The 17211-nt window shown below is 39.8% G+C and overlaps 1 protein-coding gene across 1 annotated transcript in view; it reads right to left on the bottom strand.

The window, feature by feature from the left end:
- Dnah5 (dynein axonemal heavy chain 5) overlaps positions 1–17211 on the bottom strand; it is a 245260-nt gene that overhangs the window by 59178 nt on the left and 168871 nt on the right. The window contains exons 56-61 of the mRNA XM_051151015.1: positions 13976–14207; positions 12003–12117; positions 11662–11838; positions 7460–7663; positions 3055–3234; positions 1529–1666 (exon numbers count right to left, since the gene is read on the bottom strand). Of these exons, the coding sequence (XP_051006972.1) occupies positions 1529–1666; positions 3055–3234; positions 7460–7663; positions 11662–11838; positions 12003–12117; positions 13976–14207 (1046 nt within the window). The remainder of the gene's footprint in view (positions 1–1528; positions 1667–3054; positions 3235–7459; positions 7664–11661; positions 11839–12002; positions 12118–13975; positions 14208–17211) is intronic.

Genomic DNA, 17211 nt, shown 5'->3' with positions numbered 1-17211 from the left:
CAAGTGAATATCCATAAAGACAGAAATTAATAACTCTTCCCTCCTGCTTGGCAACGTGGACTCTGACATTGCAGCATTGATCCTCTCCTTATGTAAGTGAACTCCCTGACTATAAATACATAAGCCCACGCAGGTGCTACTGGCTTACTCCTGTAAACCTCCTTAGGGACACTCTCACACAGCTTTCAGGAGACTTTGATCTTCAAGAGAAGCAGCATGTATTCTGTGTGCAATGAAACTGTAGAATCATAAGCAGGTGTCTTATTCTGGACAGGGGCCACTTCCATGAAATATTCAAAGGAAGAGTCCATATTGACTTCCACTTGCCAAATACAATATGGGGTTCATCAAATACAGGTGGTATGGGGCTAAAAGCTTATATAATCTGTGTGGGGAGCACTGTGTGTGTGTGTGTGTGTGTGTGAGAGAGAGAGAGAGAGAGAGAGAGAGAGAGAGAGAGAGAGAGGGAGAGAGAGAGAGATCTGAAGTTTTCTGCAAATATGAAATACAAAAGCATTTAAAGCAGTTTTATGACTTAGAAGAGCCAGTGTCTTTTCTCTGCAATCTCTTCAGGCATTTTTTTACTGGAAGGTTAATGTATAGATATATCTGTGCATTCACCCTTCACAATAAGGGTTTTGGTAACCCAAGTACTCATTGCCGTCTATGCAAGTAAGGAACCGTGAGGTTTTAGCTGCATAAGCTCTATATTAAATCTACTTTGAGTTTAGAAGGAAGGGGTCTCAGGAAAACTATGTATGGACAGCAGGTGACAAGTGTATGAACCTAAATTCTAAGAGAAAATCTCTTCCCAACACCAATCTCTCTCTCTCTCTCTCTCTCTCTCTCTCTCTCTCTCTCTCTCTCTCTCTCTCTCTCTCTCTCCCTCTCTCTCTCTCTCTCTTTCTGTGTGTGTGTGAGTGAGAGAGAGAGAGAGAGAGAAAGAGAGAGACAGAGACAGAGAGAGAGAAAGACAGAGACAGAGAGTGATGAGAATTTTGTAGACATCACTGTCATTAGAATATATTCCTATAGTCAGCTACATCCATGTAGCAGGGAGGCTTTAAGTCAACAGCAAAATATTGAAGTCTATCCCAGGCTCTGAGTGACTAACTTAAAGCCAGAGCTCTCCCTTGACGTGTCTGTGCCTTGGCTGCTTTAAGAAAAATAAAAATATCTGCCCTACCTATTTGTTACACCATTTAAAAGATTAAATGCAATGATGTGGGAAGGGATGACTTGAGATGCCCTAATGTCATCTACATGTATAAGGTAACATGGAATAGTTACCTCCTAAAACCAGTTTCTGCCTTAATGGACCACTCTGACACCTATCAATGGCTTTTGGTATTGGTTAGAGTCAAAGTCAAGGACTCAATGAAGGATCTTGGACTGTGTGTGCATGATGCATAGAACCCAGTGAATTCTTGCAGGAAACCAAGCCTTCAAAGAAAGATGAGGTAAGAATGAATGCTCACAAGAGTCACAAGAATGTGTGAGCATCTCTTCCATGCCAAATATTGGTTACCTGCTTTTCAGTCATGGCCTGTTCATACTCCGCCTGCACCACATCGAGCTCTGCTTGCTTGTCATCCAGCTCAGCTTGGGCTTTCTGCAGGTCCTGCATGGCCAGGACATGGCGATTCTCTTGAACTACTAAGTTGGCCTGCAGGGGACAAAGGAGGAGGAAAAAGCAGAAAGTCTCCCAACACCCATAGTGCAGACAGGTTTACAACTGTGCTTTACTCTGGCTCTACGATCACTTCAATTTTTATTAATCCAAACCAAAATATTAACGTGAATTTGTCATCCACGTTTATAAGCATAATATTATATATCACAAGAATAGCAGTAGGAAATTTATTTCCTATAAAGTTCTAAGCAAAACAGCCTAAAAACTACTTTTAGGCTACAGAGGACAAAAAGCAAAATAAAAGGTTTTTTTAATATTTATTTAAAAACCATTTTATGAGCCACCAGTATAGATGACAGGGTACACTCATCCTTCAGTGGAGTCTAAATATGAACCCCAGAGAAAAGTCTCCTTTGTTCTGCATTTTAGAGGTCTCTGTTTAATTGTTTTCAGTTCTCTATTCTTAAAATAAAAATAAGAGAACAAAATGATATATTATTATGTTTTCTTGGAAAATACAAAAAGAATGCCATGCACATCTCATGACTAATCGTGAGCAAAGCTGAAACCTACAGTGGCCAGGCTCCACAATGTCATCAAGCACAGCATCTCTTATTCACTCTGCAATGCTCTGACTTGAATGAGTCTTTGATCCTTTACATAGTTCTGGGAACCCGAGACTCACCCTTTACATTCTGCACTATTCCCTTGGTATTCATGATGATTTCATCATAATTATTAATTTTCTTGGATAGCTGGCAATTGTAAGTAAATTTTAGTTTATGGTTGGGAAAGATCAAATGTACAAAACCAAAATCAACCCACAAGACATGATTTGTTAAGGCATGAATATCAGAGTTTGTGTTTTTTTAATATCCTCAACTCTCTGTTTGCTAAAGACTGCGCTTCTTTTTAATAGTGATGGCAAGTATATAAATAACATTCATAAATTCAGCTACTTGAGAAAATGTAGGCTTAGCCTAAAAATCACATTAAACTACAAATAGTTGACATTCTTGCCTGAGGTACGAGAAAGGAAAAGGAAAGGCTACACCTTCCTGCATCAAAGACCACCATTTTCTGGCCCCAATGTCTATGTCTTAACCCTATCTCATTCATAGGATTCCTTTGCTTAAGATCTGGAGCATTGTTGAAGACATCCCATGCTTTGTTTTATTTTTAAGCAACTCACAACAGACTCTGTCTTCACGGAGAACTGGTTCCTGCTTAAACCTCCTGCAATTTGGAGTTATGTTATAAAGAGAAAGAAGCATGCTGGGCTCCATCTTTCAGATTCTCACTGTCTATGAATCTGAGGACAAATACATTGACCAACAATGCTCCTGAGCTGCTGCACAAAGATTAATTGACCCACAGGCTCTCTCAGGCACGGGTTACATGATTCCTCCTAGGAGGCCTACCTTCAGAGGCAGCACTTCCTTGTTTATAGAAAAAAAGGAAGCCATGGCTTTGGTCCAGGAACAAAGACCAGCTACATTCCCGCAAACGCGTTTAGCTGTCTCAATGTTGTAGTCGGCCATTTCAAAGTAAGGACTCAAAAATTCTATCACTTCTTCATTGATCGTGTCTTTGGGGAATTGCTGTGGAAGGAAAATGTAACGACGTGTCAAAATACTTATTTTATGATGTATATCTAAATTCACAATCTGTTTTCGAGGTAACTGAAACCAGTTAGCACCCAAAGCTAGATAAATGGTATGGGTTTTTATCAAAGTCTCAAGATATTGGATAAAAGTCTTAAAGCTGAAAGCACAGTGTGGAGTGACTGCATGCCCTCCAGCATGCACTCTGTCCCCGAGGCAGACACCAGCCCTAGTTAAATACACTGGATCCAGCAAAAGATTATTTAGGTGATAAACACTAATACAGTTATTAGAATTTCAAAAGCAATAAAAACTTCTTTCTATTAATCCTAAATAGGTGAATTATAAACCCATAATATCAACAATGAAGAACAAACACACACAGCTATATTCAGGCTAAGGACATATAGATTTAGCATTTATCAGCAACTAAATGCTTAATAGATTCAGACAGAAGTTCTATTAAACTCATATGAAATGTGAGAGTAATAACTTGGACATTGCACCTTGAGAATGATGAATTAATTTTTAATCATAGAGCTATCACAAATATGAGAGAATTATTATCTCCTGGAGAAATATAATTTTATAACAGCAGAAATGGATTTACAATGCCTTCCTGCAGCAGGAAGGAAAGTCCAGCCACGGTGAAATTGGATGTTTAAAAAATAATGTTTTCTCTTCTAAAAGGATGGTTATTTTCCAAGTAGAAATAAATCTAGCAACTAATAACTGCATGGAATAAACCTTCACCGAACATGTACAGCAGAGTAGAATACCTTTCATTCAGACCTTGCTTGTCACAAGTTTCTTCCACGAGACTTAGAGAATGGTGGAGACAGAGCTCCTATAAGCAGTGAACTTCCATCAAATGCACAAGGGAGAAATCTGGAGTCATTCAAAAAGAATCTATTCAAAGTCCAACTGCACTGACACCTGGTCTCATAGCTACCTGGACAAGTCTGTGGCCCACTGATTCATAAGCTCATTTCTGATTCATTTCTGTAACAGAGAGAAGGCACCTTACATGGCTTCAGCTGTCACTTGAATGATGCTGAACTGAAAACAGAAGGAAAGATGATGCTAATGTTGCAGCCTGGGGAACGGACATGGGTTAGGTATCTCTAGTTATTTGTCTCAAGATCTAAATCTGGAAGGTAAGACAGTAAAACTTCTAGAAAGAAATGTAAAAGGATTTACTCTTCCTCAGAAGGAAGCCAAGATCTAAATGGAACACAGAAAGTGCTATTAACTATAATATCATTAAAAAGTCCTACATTAAAATTAAGAACTCCTGCTTAGCAAAAGACAGTACTAGTAATGGGAACAAGTAAGCCAGGAAGTGGCTGGAGATATATTTAGCATTGGTAAAGTGTTTGAAATCTAACAGACCAAAGACTGTAACAGTGGGCTGGAAAGAAGTCTCAGCGCTTCAGAGTACTTTCCACTCCTGCAAAGGACCCAAGTTCCTCACACCCACAAGGTGGCTCAGCCATTGAAAACTCCAGGAAGGAAACTGACTTCCTTTTCTGTCCTCTGTAGACACCAGAGACACACAAACATGCACACAAACACTACTATACATAAAATGAAAATGTCTTTAAAGCTAGCATAATCTCTATCTCTACTCTAAATATTTGTCCTGATACACAGAGAAGAATGTAGGCCATTCCCTTCATTAAAGAAACTTTTCTTTGCAACGGAGACCATTACAGAAAACCACAATCAGAATGCAGAGTTGTGTAGCCCAGGCCCAATTGACACATCTGTACAACAGAAGAGGGGGCAAAAAATATTATAAGAGACAAAGAATCATAAAGATTGCTGTGAGAGCGTGGCCCCTAGGAATACCAGAAACCATGTCCACAATTCTTATGACCCACATGGGTGCCCTTATCGGAGCCGAACAAGGAAGATACCAACAGACACATCAAAGTAGACAATGGGAAATCCATAAGGCCTTAACCCCACACAAGGAACAAGGAATGTTGATAGTGGGAGAAATAGTCCTCCCTGGAGAATCCCAAATGGCTAACTTGGAAACACATACACAGGTAACACTATACAGACTGAGCAGGCTATACTTACATAATATATATAGATGTGTGTGTGTGTGTGTGTGTGTGTGTGTGTGTGTGTGTGTGTGTGTGTGTAACAACAATGAAAATGGAGACCATGAATTTGAAAAAGAGCAAGGTGGGGTGTACAAGAGGGTTTTGAGGAAGGAAAGAGAATGGGAAAATTATGTAATTGTAAGTTCAAAAAATGAAAGAAGTTATTAAAGAGAGAGATCCAAATAAGAACACAAAAATTTCCAAAAGGTTTACAAATCCTCCAAAAAAAAAGTTTAGCATCATTAATTGTCAATGAAATGCAAATTAGGCCCATAACAAAAAGAAACTGCTACTATCACATGCACAAGGATAGGGAAAAGCAGAAAGCAGTGAGGATACGGAGCATCCCACAGTATGTCTAAGTGTATAAAATTACAAGACTTTTTAAAAAAGGGCTCTTTTCTACAGTCTGCCAAAAACTGATGAAATATATACAATCTATGTCTCAAAAATCCTATTCCTACACAAATGACCAACAGAAACACGTGCACACAGCCCCCAAATGTCTTGTATATCAGGACAGACAGCAGATTCATTTGTAATAGCCAAAACTTAGTAACAACCCCAAAATTCCTTCAACAGTCCAAGTAGACAAATCAAGACATATCACAGGTTTCACATTGGTGTTGTTTCTAAGGATCTCATTGAAATTGATTATAAACATTTCAGAAAATCTAAACACTGGTTGTTAAGTCTATTTATGGCTTATTGAATACACTCACTAAGGCAACCTACGGTCAAACTTCTCCTGGCTTTACTAGGTTCCCTAGCAGCAACACTTGTAGGTCATTGGCGCCACCTGCACCTGCGTGGTGTAACTGTACCAGATGCTATGCTGCTCTGACTTTCTCAGATCTCTGTCCTCATCATTATTTTTTGGAGCTTAAAACTGGTCTACCTAGAGTAATCAGACTGTGCAAACACTGAAAACCAATGTCTTTGTTCTCTTCATTTTCTTATTTTCTTCCTCAAAATGAAATTTAATTATTATATATTGACCACACAGCACTCACTGCACATACATATACTGGGAAACTATAACAAAAATGAAGGCAAAGTCGCTTTTCCCACAAAAATATAAACCCCATCTATATAGTGAAGGAAAGTCAAAGAAAGGCTTCACACCTTGTGATTTCATATATGTTAGTTTCCCAGCAGGCAATGATGATGATCAAGAGAAAAGAATAATATTAATTTATAGGAGGTAACTGACTAGGTGTAAGCATGAAAGAGATTCTAAATATACTCTTCTGCTTTCGGTGATTATTAATATGCATAGGCACATTCACCAAGTGGTACACCTAAAATGTGTACATTGCATATGCCACAAAACTAAAGCTATATAAATTACTCCTCCAATAATACTACTGTTGACATCAAATTGTAAGTGTGAGCACAGGCAGTGGTTACTGGTATCTATATAGACTCCAAAGGCAAGCCAAAAATATTTATGAGAAATACCATGTCTGTGCTGAACATATGCAGAATTCTTTTTCATCATTGTCCCCTAAACAATATAGTACAACTAACTGGACGTGGTGGCACATGCCTGTGATTCCAGTTCTGAAGAAGCTGAGGCAGGTGCATCATGAGTTCAAATAAGGTATATAGTGAGATCATCTAACAACAAGAACCAAATGTGTAGTGACTATGCAGCATTTGCACTGGATTAGGATCGTAAATACTCTAGCAGTCATTTACAGGATACAGGAGGATGTGCAAGGATATAAGCAAAACCTATGCCATTTTATATAGGAACCTGAGCATCCTCACATATCTGCATCTGCTGGGAGTGCTGAAAATACTGAGAGATAACCACATCTGCTTCTATATGCAGATGGGACATACACCTATTTAGTCTCATTAGAATGACTTTGCCATTTTTTATTGGAGTTTGTGTGTCAACATAGCCGAAAAGTGACCAGAAAAGACCTTACCCTCATGTCTTACGTTTGATGGAGAAAATTCTACTACAAATGAGTACTCACATGCATTTCCAAAACATATGTGTAGGACAAGTTACTTTTAGACGTGAATTCTATTAAAAGACTCACAGCTATGTCAGCCAACTTGGTTGCCCATTAGTTCATTTTTATTGAAAGACCAACCTGTAGATTCTGCAGAAAGTTTCCTGCTGTCATCAGTTTTAAGGATTCTTGCCAGGAAGGCACTGTGCAGCTTTTGTCCAGGTCGATTTTCACTGCATTGACCTTCCTCTGAAACAGGAGCAGTACACAGTCCATAATCCGCATGATGAGGTGAGGGGGTCGGCCCAGTGTGCGCACCGTGGCGATGTCAGAGGGCTTGATAGTCTGCGGAAAGGAGGAAGCACCCAAGCTCAGATAAGAAAACGCAGATATACATTCACGTATGGATGCTGCTGTTTCAAGTGAGGACAAACAACACTTGAGTTGTTTGAAACAACAAAGTTGAGTCATAGGGTGTAGAGCCACATTTAACCCCAAGGAAAGGAATGTCCTACAAAGTCAAAATTCTTTACAATTCTTTACAAACGTGCAAGCTTTGTTTTTTACTTTTTTTTAATATTTTATTTTTTCATTATGTAATGGGAGCGGTGTGTGCACGAGAATTCATGTGTCTATGAAGTTCGGAGTCCCAGCTCCCTCTAGAGCTGGAGTTACAAGTAGTTACAGTTCACCTAGTGGGTGAGCTAGAAACCAAGCCTGCATCTTCTACAAGAACAGTGCATGCTTGGAACTGCTGAGCCATCTCTTCAGAAACCTAGTTATGGGCTCCTGAATGACATTGTCATGCATATCTAACTTAGTTGTCCCTTGCCATTGCTAGTTCCCTCCTTTTCCTCAGTCTTCTGTCCTCTTTCTGAGTACTTATAACCCAGTAGTCTCCCTTCCACTTTTATATCACACATATCCTAATACCCTCTCTACTTTCTTCCCTTAAAACCTCATTATTTTAATGCATGGAACTGGAAATTTTTCTATTTAGTAAGATAGCCCGGGATCAGAAAGACATACGCTGCATGTTCTTTCTCACATGCAGATCCTAGCTTCTAAGTTTTATACATGTGTATTTTTGTGTGGGGTTAGGTGTGTGTAGAGGTCAACTTTTTACAATTCTAAGAAGCAGAAAGAGGAGAGAAATGTTGGTGAGCAGATATGGAGCTGTGACATCCCTTAAAATATACAGGCTTCTTTGTGTTAAAAAAAAAAAAAGTAAAACAAAGCAGTCAGCATTTAAGGAGTTCTCAGGGTTTGAGATGAGGGAAGATACTGGATTCGCAGAGCTTTTCGCTCATTAGCTATGTAGGTCAAGAGTCTGCCTCTCTCTAAAGCAAGCCAGACTGTCACCGTGGACTGACACCAGAGGGTAGCCCTGGGGCTGACAGGTTGAATAATTAGAGGTTTCTTAGCTGGGAAGTGACCTTTAAATGAAGGGAGTTGGGCAGTTTGAATTTCACACAGCTCTCAGAAAGATTCTATTCCAAATCCAGCACAGACATTCCTATACAGCAAATTATTTAATAATCAGGCTCTTTTGGTTGGTAACACTCTCTTTGCTAAACTTTTTATGGAGTCAATATTAGAGAAAGGATGGGTTTAGCACAGGCTTACTTTTAGGACAAACAGTGCATGTGCTGCCTGTGTGTCTGTGTCTTAAAGCCTTCTCCCTCCTCTGAATTCCCTATCAGAGCATGAACTTTCTCTGAAGACAGAGTACACACACACACTCAACTTGATGGTCTGCTGTGAAGAGCTGTGTTGCAGCCTGCCAGCATTTCTGAAAGCTAGGTAGCTAGAGAAGAAAACTGGGGGGTGAAGAACCAAAATTGTCAGACCCTTATTTGAGATGTGTGACTTCGGAAGAAATGAGGGAAGGAGAGCAACAGCCAGTGGGAAGCTAGGATTAAGTTACGCTTATACAAAGGTGCATCAATTACATATGTTGACAGGCGTGCCCTTCGGACAGGCAGTGGGTAAAGGATCTGGTGCTGATGCTGTACCTAGAGACCAATGTGTTTCTGACAGACATTGAATTCTATATTATGCAGGTGCAGTAACAGGAGTATATGTAAGACCTATACTCCATGTCAATGTAACAGTTATTTACTATTCGAATGTACTTTTTCTTTGACAGCTAGTGAAAGTCTGATTAAACATGAAGGTTGGAAGGGACACCTTCTTCTCCAAATGATTTCTTTGTCTCATGTGTATGAATGCCTCATGTATGTGTGTGCACCACTTACATACCTAGTTCCCACAGAGGACAGAAGACAAACTAAGATCCCTAGAACTGAAATTATGGTGAGTTTGGGGGCACTGTGTGAGTACCGCTGAAGCTTGAACTGGGTCATCCAACAGCAAGCTCTCTAAACCACTGGGCAATCTCTCCAGCCCTATGGAACATATTCTTTGTTGCTGGCTTTTCTCACATTGACATAAACCTGATGGTGCAAAGTATAGCTGTATCTGATTAGAATGGATTGACAAGGCCAGTTTCCAAGATCTCAGGAACACAAAGACACAGGAAGATACATGTAGGATCCATAAAGTTATAAAATTCTCCTTTGTATATGGTCCAGTGGTTTGGATACTAAGCGTCCTTCAAAAATAAAAGATTGGTCCCCGGGATGATACTATTTAAGTGTGCAGGAGCCTTTTGGAGGTGAGACATGAGAGAAAACCAATATTGAGTCCTGACCCTTTGAAAGGCATGTTGGGACTTTAGCTCTTTCTTTCATTTGCTTCCTGGTCATAAAGTGAGCCTCTTGTTCCATGTGCCGCAGCTGTACTATGCTGCCTCATACCAGACTCAAAGCACTAAATGTGTAAGTTAAAGCAGCCATGTTCTCTTCACGCATGGATTATCTCCAGTACCTTTGTTCTACTAACAAAGTTTACTGACGTACACCTGGTCCTATGTATGACGTAAGACATAAGCCCTACTTCTGCTCCCACATACTGCTACACCAGTGGTTATGTGATATTTTGGCTGTAGAGACCTGCAATTTAGAGAAATGGCAGAAGCATCTTACAGTGTGAGCATAAGACGCCAACTCAACTCTCATGGAAATGCTAGCCTTCTTTTAAAAGGCAATTCCTGAGAAGCTTTATGCTCTAGTTCTGTGACGTTAGGCACCCTGAATTTTACATGATTTTCAAAGTTCGTGTACAGTGCCCTTATCCCCTCTGCTGATCAAAAAGACTCTCTCAGGACAGCCAAAGTGACAAAATTGTGGAAGAGGAAGGCCTGCCATGTCTGCAGATCTAAGGGCCTAAAGCCTCAGCAGGGCTTGGAGGCTAGAGGAGGATGGCTTAGCCAGAGCACAAAGAAGAGAGAAACAACAGGGGAACACAAGCGCCAAATGCAACTATAGCATAGAAAGTCAGGGAAAAACAGAAAGCAATGTCTTCATCATCTCAGTAGATAAGAAATGTGCGTGGCTTCTGTTATTCTTGTTTGTGATACTGGGACCTAAGCTGAAAGCCTCGCACATGCCAAGCAAGAATTTTACCACTGAGCCATATCATTGGTTCATAAATGCCCTTAGGAAAACAAACAAACAAAACACAAAACCTAAAGACTTGGATCAAAAAGTCTTGGAAGTTTCTCAAGCATCAGGCTAAGAAAGAGGTAAGGGAACATAATCTCATTATCAAGCAATGACCCACACCCAAATGAGGTCAGATGAGTTAGCAGTGGACACGCAGCATAATTGTTTTTTTTTTCCCCCATCCATTTCTAAGCCAAGGAACAATAGCCTAAGGGAGTATACGAGTAGGAATGAATTAAAAGTAATCTTTATAAAAGAATCCTACATTAATTCTTCAATACTGACCTGCCACATAGGTCATTGTCTAACTCACAGAACATATTATATTTCTCAAAACACCACTTCCTTTGTTACTTTATCGGCTCCGTTAAGGCCACACAATTGCACTGACTGTGTTGAAAGCCACTCTGCCTCTGTCACTACTGGGCTGCATTAAATCAGCAGCCTTTACTTGGACAATTTACAAACAGGCTCAGAGGAGGCTTCATCTCATCGACCACCTGCTTCAAAGTCCTGAGTGAGTCAGGAGACGTTTTGCAAACTTCATGCAACGTTTCCACTGTCACACAGACTTTTAATGAAAAAGTTGAACAACCCAAGACTCCCGGCCGCCATTCCGTGACAGGACTCATTATTGCTTAAGAGTGAGCAGAAGATGTTAATCTGTCGGTGTGAGATATAGGGGGCTGATTTTGATAGTCCGCGGAGACCGCGGCTAGAGCTCGGGTCTGGCCCACATCAGTTTCTTGAGAGCACCTGCCACTTCCACAGATTCACCTGGAGTGCGGCTTCTGCCTCTTCTAGGGCTGGCTTCGCTGCCTCTAATTTCTCTTCAGCGATGGCTTTGTCCTTAGAGATGCTGTCTACGATGGCCTGTGCCTTGTCCTTCACTTTCTGTACCTCAGCCTTGACCTTCTCAGCAGCCTGTGCTTTCATTGTGACTTCCTTTAAGACCTAGGTGAATCGGGGGAAAAAATTATCACATCACATTTTGCAGGCGATGCACGTCTCTTTGCCTTGGTGTGTTGATTTTGTCTACTTCTCCCGTTTCCATACAGAACAGTACATAGTTTTTATAACAGAGATAAATATCTTCAAGTCCTTGGCCGCCCACCTACCATGTCAGCTTTATCATTGGCCACTTGTAGTTCCTTTTCTTTTAGTGCCAGTTCTTTGCTCAGGGCTGCAACGGATTCTGAAGCTTCTTTTAGTTTTTCCAATCCAGTATTCATTCTGGGGTTCGAAAATCCATGCAAGCAATGTTAAAAATGTGCAGCAAGTGCCCTTGATCTCAAGTGTCATTTCACTAGTAGGAGTAGCAGTGTCATATTTAAAGAGTGACAATATTTAATAAAGCAACCTAAAAAAAAAAAAAGCCTCACCTAGGAGATACATCTAGGCTTAGTTCCAGCTGACAGTCACGTGTTCTTCACTGACCATACATAAGAAGCGAGTACACAAAAAAACCTGTGTACAGTGTGAGGAAACACCATGGCCTAGACTATACCACCCAGGGCATAACTACAATGCACTTCAAATGTTCACAGTTCTATGCTGGCAGAAAGATAATAACTTGTATTTTTCAAAATAGTCAAATAAAATTAAAAAGAGGAAAGGTTTGGCCTCAAGAAACTAAATAAAATTTACACTAAAACAGGTATGAACTAGCTGAAATAATGTTCTCTGGACGATGAGAGGCCTTGGAACCATTTAGGCACTAGCCCGTGAATCACACACACTGCAGTCTCCTACCGAGGCATCCTCACAAGGCTATCTTGGCTAGTTCTGGCTACTTTCCAGCAGAAAGTGCGAATATTGAGAAAAATTCAGGAGCACAAGATCTTCCCTTGGCAATGACATAGTCATTAGCTGGACTCGTCTACTCCATCCACACAGAGGACTCACTCCGATGCTAAGCATAAGAGGAGGTAGAATCTGGGTTTCCACTTCTCTTCCACATCTGTTATGTAACTATGTCAATCAGCATCATCAAAAGTGGCAGTCATTTAAGACACCTGGGAGTTTTCTCCTATTATACAACAACAAAGGCGTAGGAATGCAGCCTAATGGCCCCCAGGGTCTAGAGGAGGATTCTCAAGATCAGCACCGATGGCGTTGGGGCCGGATGCTTCTTTGCTCAGGAGCTGCCTTGACCTCTGTCCTGCGGTGATACCATACTATGAAAACATCTCTTGCATTCTAAGAGACCTGGACTTTTACTAAACCTCACAGCTACAGTTAATAACACACCTTGCGGTCACTTAAGACAGACCCTACTTGTCTTGGATTTCACATTTGATCAGTTTTACAATCTAAGCCGGTGTGTACAAAGTTTTCCACATCCCTGATCCAGAGAGAAATGAATGCGTGTATCAGGGTTACAATGACAAATGCTGAAAATATCGTATTTTGAAAGCAACACTACACAATAAATGTCCACCATAAATGCTAGAAATAGCATAGAGATATTATTTAATGGAATTTATTTGTTGGTTATATAGGTCAGTTGGAGTCAGTGACATAAGACCTTATAAGACCCTGTTAAAGATTTCCATAAAGTATCTCTCATTTGTCCCCATTTCATTCCCTCTTCACTGTTCAATAAATAAAGAGTAAAGACCTTTTGTTAGAAACAGAAGTGGACACAGGGACAGTCAAGACAAGACAGCATTCAGGCAAGTGTAGATTCAGACTCATACAACAGATAAATTATAGACAAGAGAGACAATAGGAGATACAGGAGGAGAAGTAAAGAACACAAACCTGGGTTCGCTATTGGCCAAACTACCCCAAGGAAAGGCACTTTGATTTCTTTGCTTTATGCAATGCTGGTGCATATTTTGATACACTGAGATTGTTATTAACGAATATGAATTGATGTATTTTTGTTACCCATATGAGAAATGTGTTTAAACCCGTGCACTGTCCTTTAGATACCAATACTGTTGGCCCACAATACCCTAACTTTAGAATGCCATTTTATGACAACTAACAATGTCTCAGGTCATATCAAAATGCACCCAGCCAACAAGTTGGCCCTGGGATGAGAACCAGTGCTTCAGGGTGACTTTTCTTTAACCTTCACACTCACCTGTTGGCCAGGCTCTGCACTTCCACGCGTTTTTCTCCATAGATGAACTTATAGCCCTGAATAAAGGAAAGGTATGACTTGGGCGTCACGTGAGTAGAGCGCCGGAACCTCTCGAAATAATCAGCGCATTTCTCAGCCACTCCATCCTGAAAGGAGCCCATGCACTGGACCACTTCCTTCTTGATTCCTGCACTGCAGTCAATATTGTAGGATGAGAGGAAATGGTCTGACACTGGGGAGAATAAAGATGACAGTGTGTGAAACAGGCACACCAATTGCTATTTACAAAGTTGCCTGGCTGTGTTTAAAAGAGTCATTTCCTGGGCCCGCAAGTAATCTTTGCTGCCCTAGGAAGGAATAGATCTCAGCACTTTGGGCCCTGGGCCTAAGACATCAGCAATTTTATTGTCCCTTTCATATAGAACACAGTAAAAACTTTTGACTTCTCATCACTCCTTGTATTGTTGCACTTGTGAAGAGCAGTCTCCTCTGGCAGCCAGCCTGTTTTATAGGTTACATAAGAAAAAAAGTGAATTTCTAGGCATAGACAATGCTTCTGGCTGGCTACAGAACCCCTATGAAATACTATTAGATGTCATTCTTCTTATGGCATGAATGAAGATTTACAGATGTCTATTTTTTTTTTCTGTTCAAAGAGCAGAAAACCAGCTTTAATTGTTCTGTGCATCACACACACACACCTTATACACTTATAATTTTAGGACTGTATAATGCTTGTGAGAAATTACATGATTTCAAAACAAAAGAACCAGACACTGACATTGGATCAGACCTGACAGGATGCATTCCTCTCAGCATGCTGGACACTGACATCCTGTATCTTTCATGTTCCAGCACCAAGTGCTTCAATTGCTGTTACTCATCAGAACCAGACAGCTCCCAGGACACTTTCCAATCCAATTTGCTCCAGAATTTCAGACTGTCCCACACAGGACTCTAATTAAGCCTGGAATTTCTCAACATTTAGAAACTAGACCACAGATGCTGGACCACCATTGCCCCGATTTTATTTGGGCCCCTACAAAGGTACTATTCGTCACAAATTAGCTGAAAGAAAAAACTCCCCATTTCTGTTAAGGGGGGGTTAGGTAGGTTTTTGGTTGCTTTCTTGGGCTATAAAGGGCTATTATCAATGTGAGTTGGTTACAAGTTGTTATTGGTCTTATCTAGAAAGAAAACAAGGTTAGATTCAGAAATGTCTCTCTTTTCCTTTTTCTTACATTTTTACATTTGGAGATAGGGGTTGAAAAGAAAGAATGGGGAATACAGAAGTGCAAAGGGAAGATAGAGCAAAGAGGAGATTAGTGTCCCTACTCCTCAACTTAATGCACTTAATGCCTCAATTGTCCCTCACAAGGTTATTTTTCATTCACTGGTATAGAATTTTGTATATAGATGCAAAATAACTTTAATTCTAGATTCAGTAATATGGAATTCAAATGTAAGATTATTCTTCACACACATTAGATATATTTCTACTCTAATATGAGGTATTGTACCCATATAACTCAATTATAATACAAGGTTTACTTCCAATACTTTGAAAGTGCTATTGCAGGCTGTTTAGGATAAATAAGTTTTACAAGTTAATTGGTAGTTGATCAAATCATGGTCATGTCAATTGTTAGTCTACTTTTATCACAAGAATATACATCTTAGGTAAAGAAAATAGATATAATTCTATAGAAAGATGAGGTAAGATAGTTAGATAAGGTCTTCAAAAACCTCAGAGACATGCAGAATATGGCATTTTAAAACATTTTTATTATTTTAAAGATTCACTGACAAAGAGAGAGTTTAACTCCCGGCAACACCCAGCCTACCTCCAAGAGGATAATGAGCATCAACGAACCTCCTTATGGAGATGGCTTCAAATGTGGCAAACAAGCCACTGAGCAAAATGTCCTCATTTCTACAGCAGACAGAATTCTGATTAAAAAAGAGCAAGCTTAGATGTAGGCAGAGTCAACCACCAAACTCTGCGTAGACAAGGTAAGCAAGTCCTCAATAGTTCCTGCCTCACAAATATGTCTGTCAGATATATTGGGCCATCAGGCTGAAGAAGATGCGCCAACATAATAGAGAGTTTTGAGTGACTATTCTGGTAGAAAAATGTTTCTGTCATCTTTTCATTTGGAAAGCTACTAACCTGCACTCTCAGCATACTCAGGTAACCAAGTTTATTCCTTCTCAAGTCTCTGATGGAATTGAAGACCAGGTAGCTTAGTTTTATGATGAAGCTTAGTTGTTTAGGGGTTAAGATGTTTTAAGTCTAGATAGATGTTTAAGTTAATAGTGACAAGATGTGATGGAGATTTATTTACATTCAGAATTTTAGATGCATCAAGATAGGAAAGATGTTTTCTTGAAGGCTGCCAAATACAAATAGCCAAAACACTAAAAATGTAACCTTTATATAATTCCTGATTGTGTCATGGTTATTCTTGCTATAGGTAGTCTATTGTATATATGTGTAATAATATAAATGTCTATGTAAAAAATTTTATAGATGTTTAATTAACAAAAAATTATATAAAATTTTTAAATTAAAATTTAAAAACTACAAATTTAAAAAAAGTGATACAAATAACTGATACATCAGTGCCCACTTGCCACTCAGACCCACTTACACTTGGAACCTGTCAGCCCTTTAATTCCTTTTGAGTCTGGCTGATTTTGTCACATGGAAATGTTCACTATATTTGTTTTAATGCAGTCATCTTGCTCTTAAAAGCCATGACTGGCCATTTGTGATCAGACCTAATTTACAGCACCCACTATAGGTGTTTGCATAAAACTCTTCTATGAGAGACTTTTACCTTGTCCACTGGGTCCACCAGTGAATCAACTATAAAACACATTTCCCATTATAAGAACAATCTACTGGGCTCAAGAAATGGCTCAGAGGTTAAGAGAGTACTGTCTGCTCTTCCAAAGGTCCTGAGTTAAATTCCCAATAACCACATGATGGCTCACAACTACCTATAATGAGATCGAGTGCCTTACATGCAGGTAGAACACTGTATACATGATTAATAGATAAATCTTTAAACAAAAACTGAAAGAAAAAAAGTGAGCCATTTCTGGGCATGATGGCAAAAACCATTAAACCCGGTACTGAGGAGACAGAGGCAGGCACATCTCTTGAGTTCAAGCCTAATCGGTCTACACAATGAGCTAAACCATAGTGAACCCATTTCTCAAACAACCAAGAA

Source organism: Acomys russatus, chromosome 9 (assembly GCF_903995435.1).
Source record: "Acomys russatus chromosome 9, mAcoRus1.1, whole genome shotgun sequence".
NCBI classification, from domain to species: Eukaryota; Metazoa; Chordata; class Mammalia; order Rodentia; family Muridae; genus Acomys; species Acomys russatus.
The sequence above is the reverse complement of the archived record's forward strand: the minus strand, read 5'-3'. Positions and strand labels throughout refer to the sequence as shown.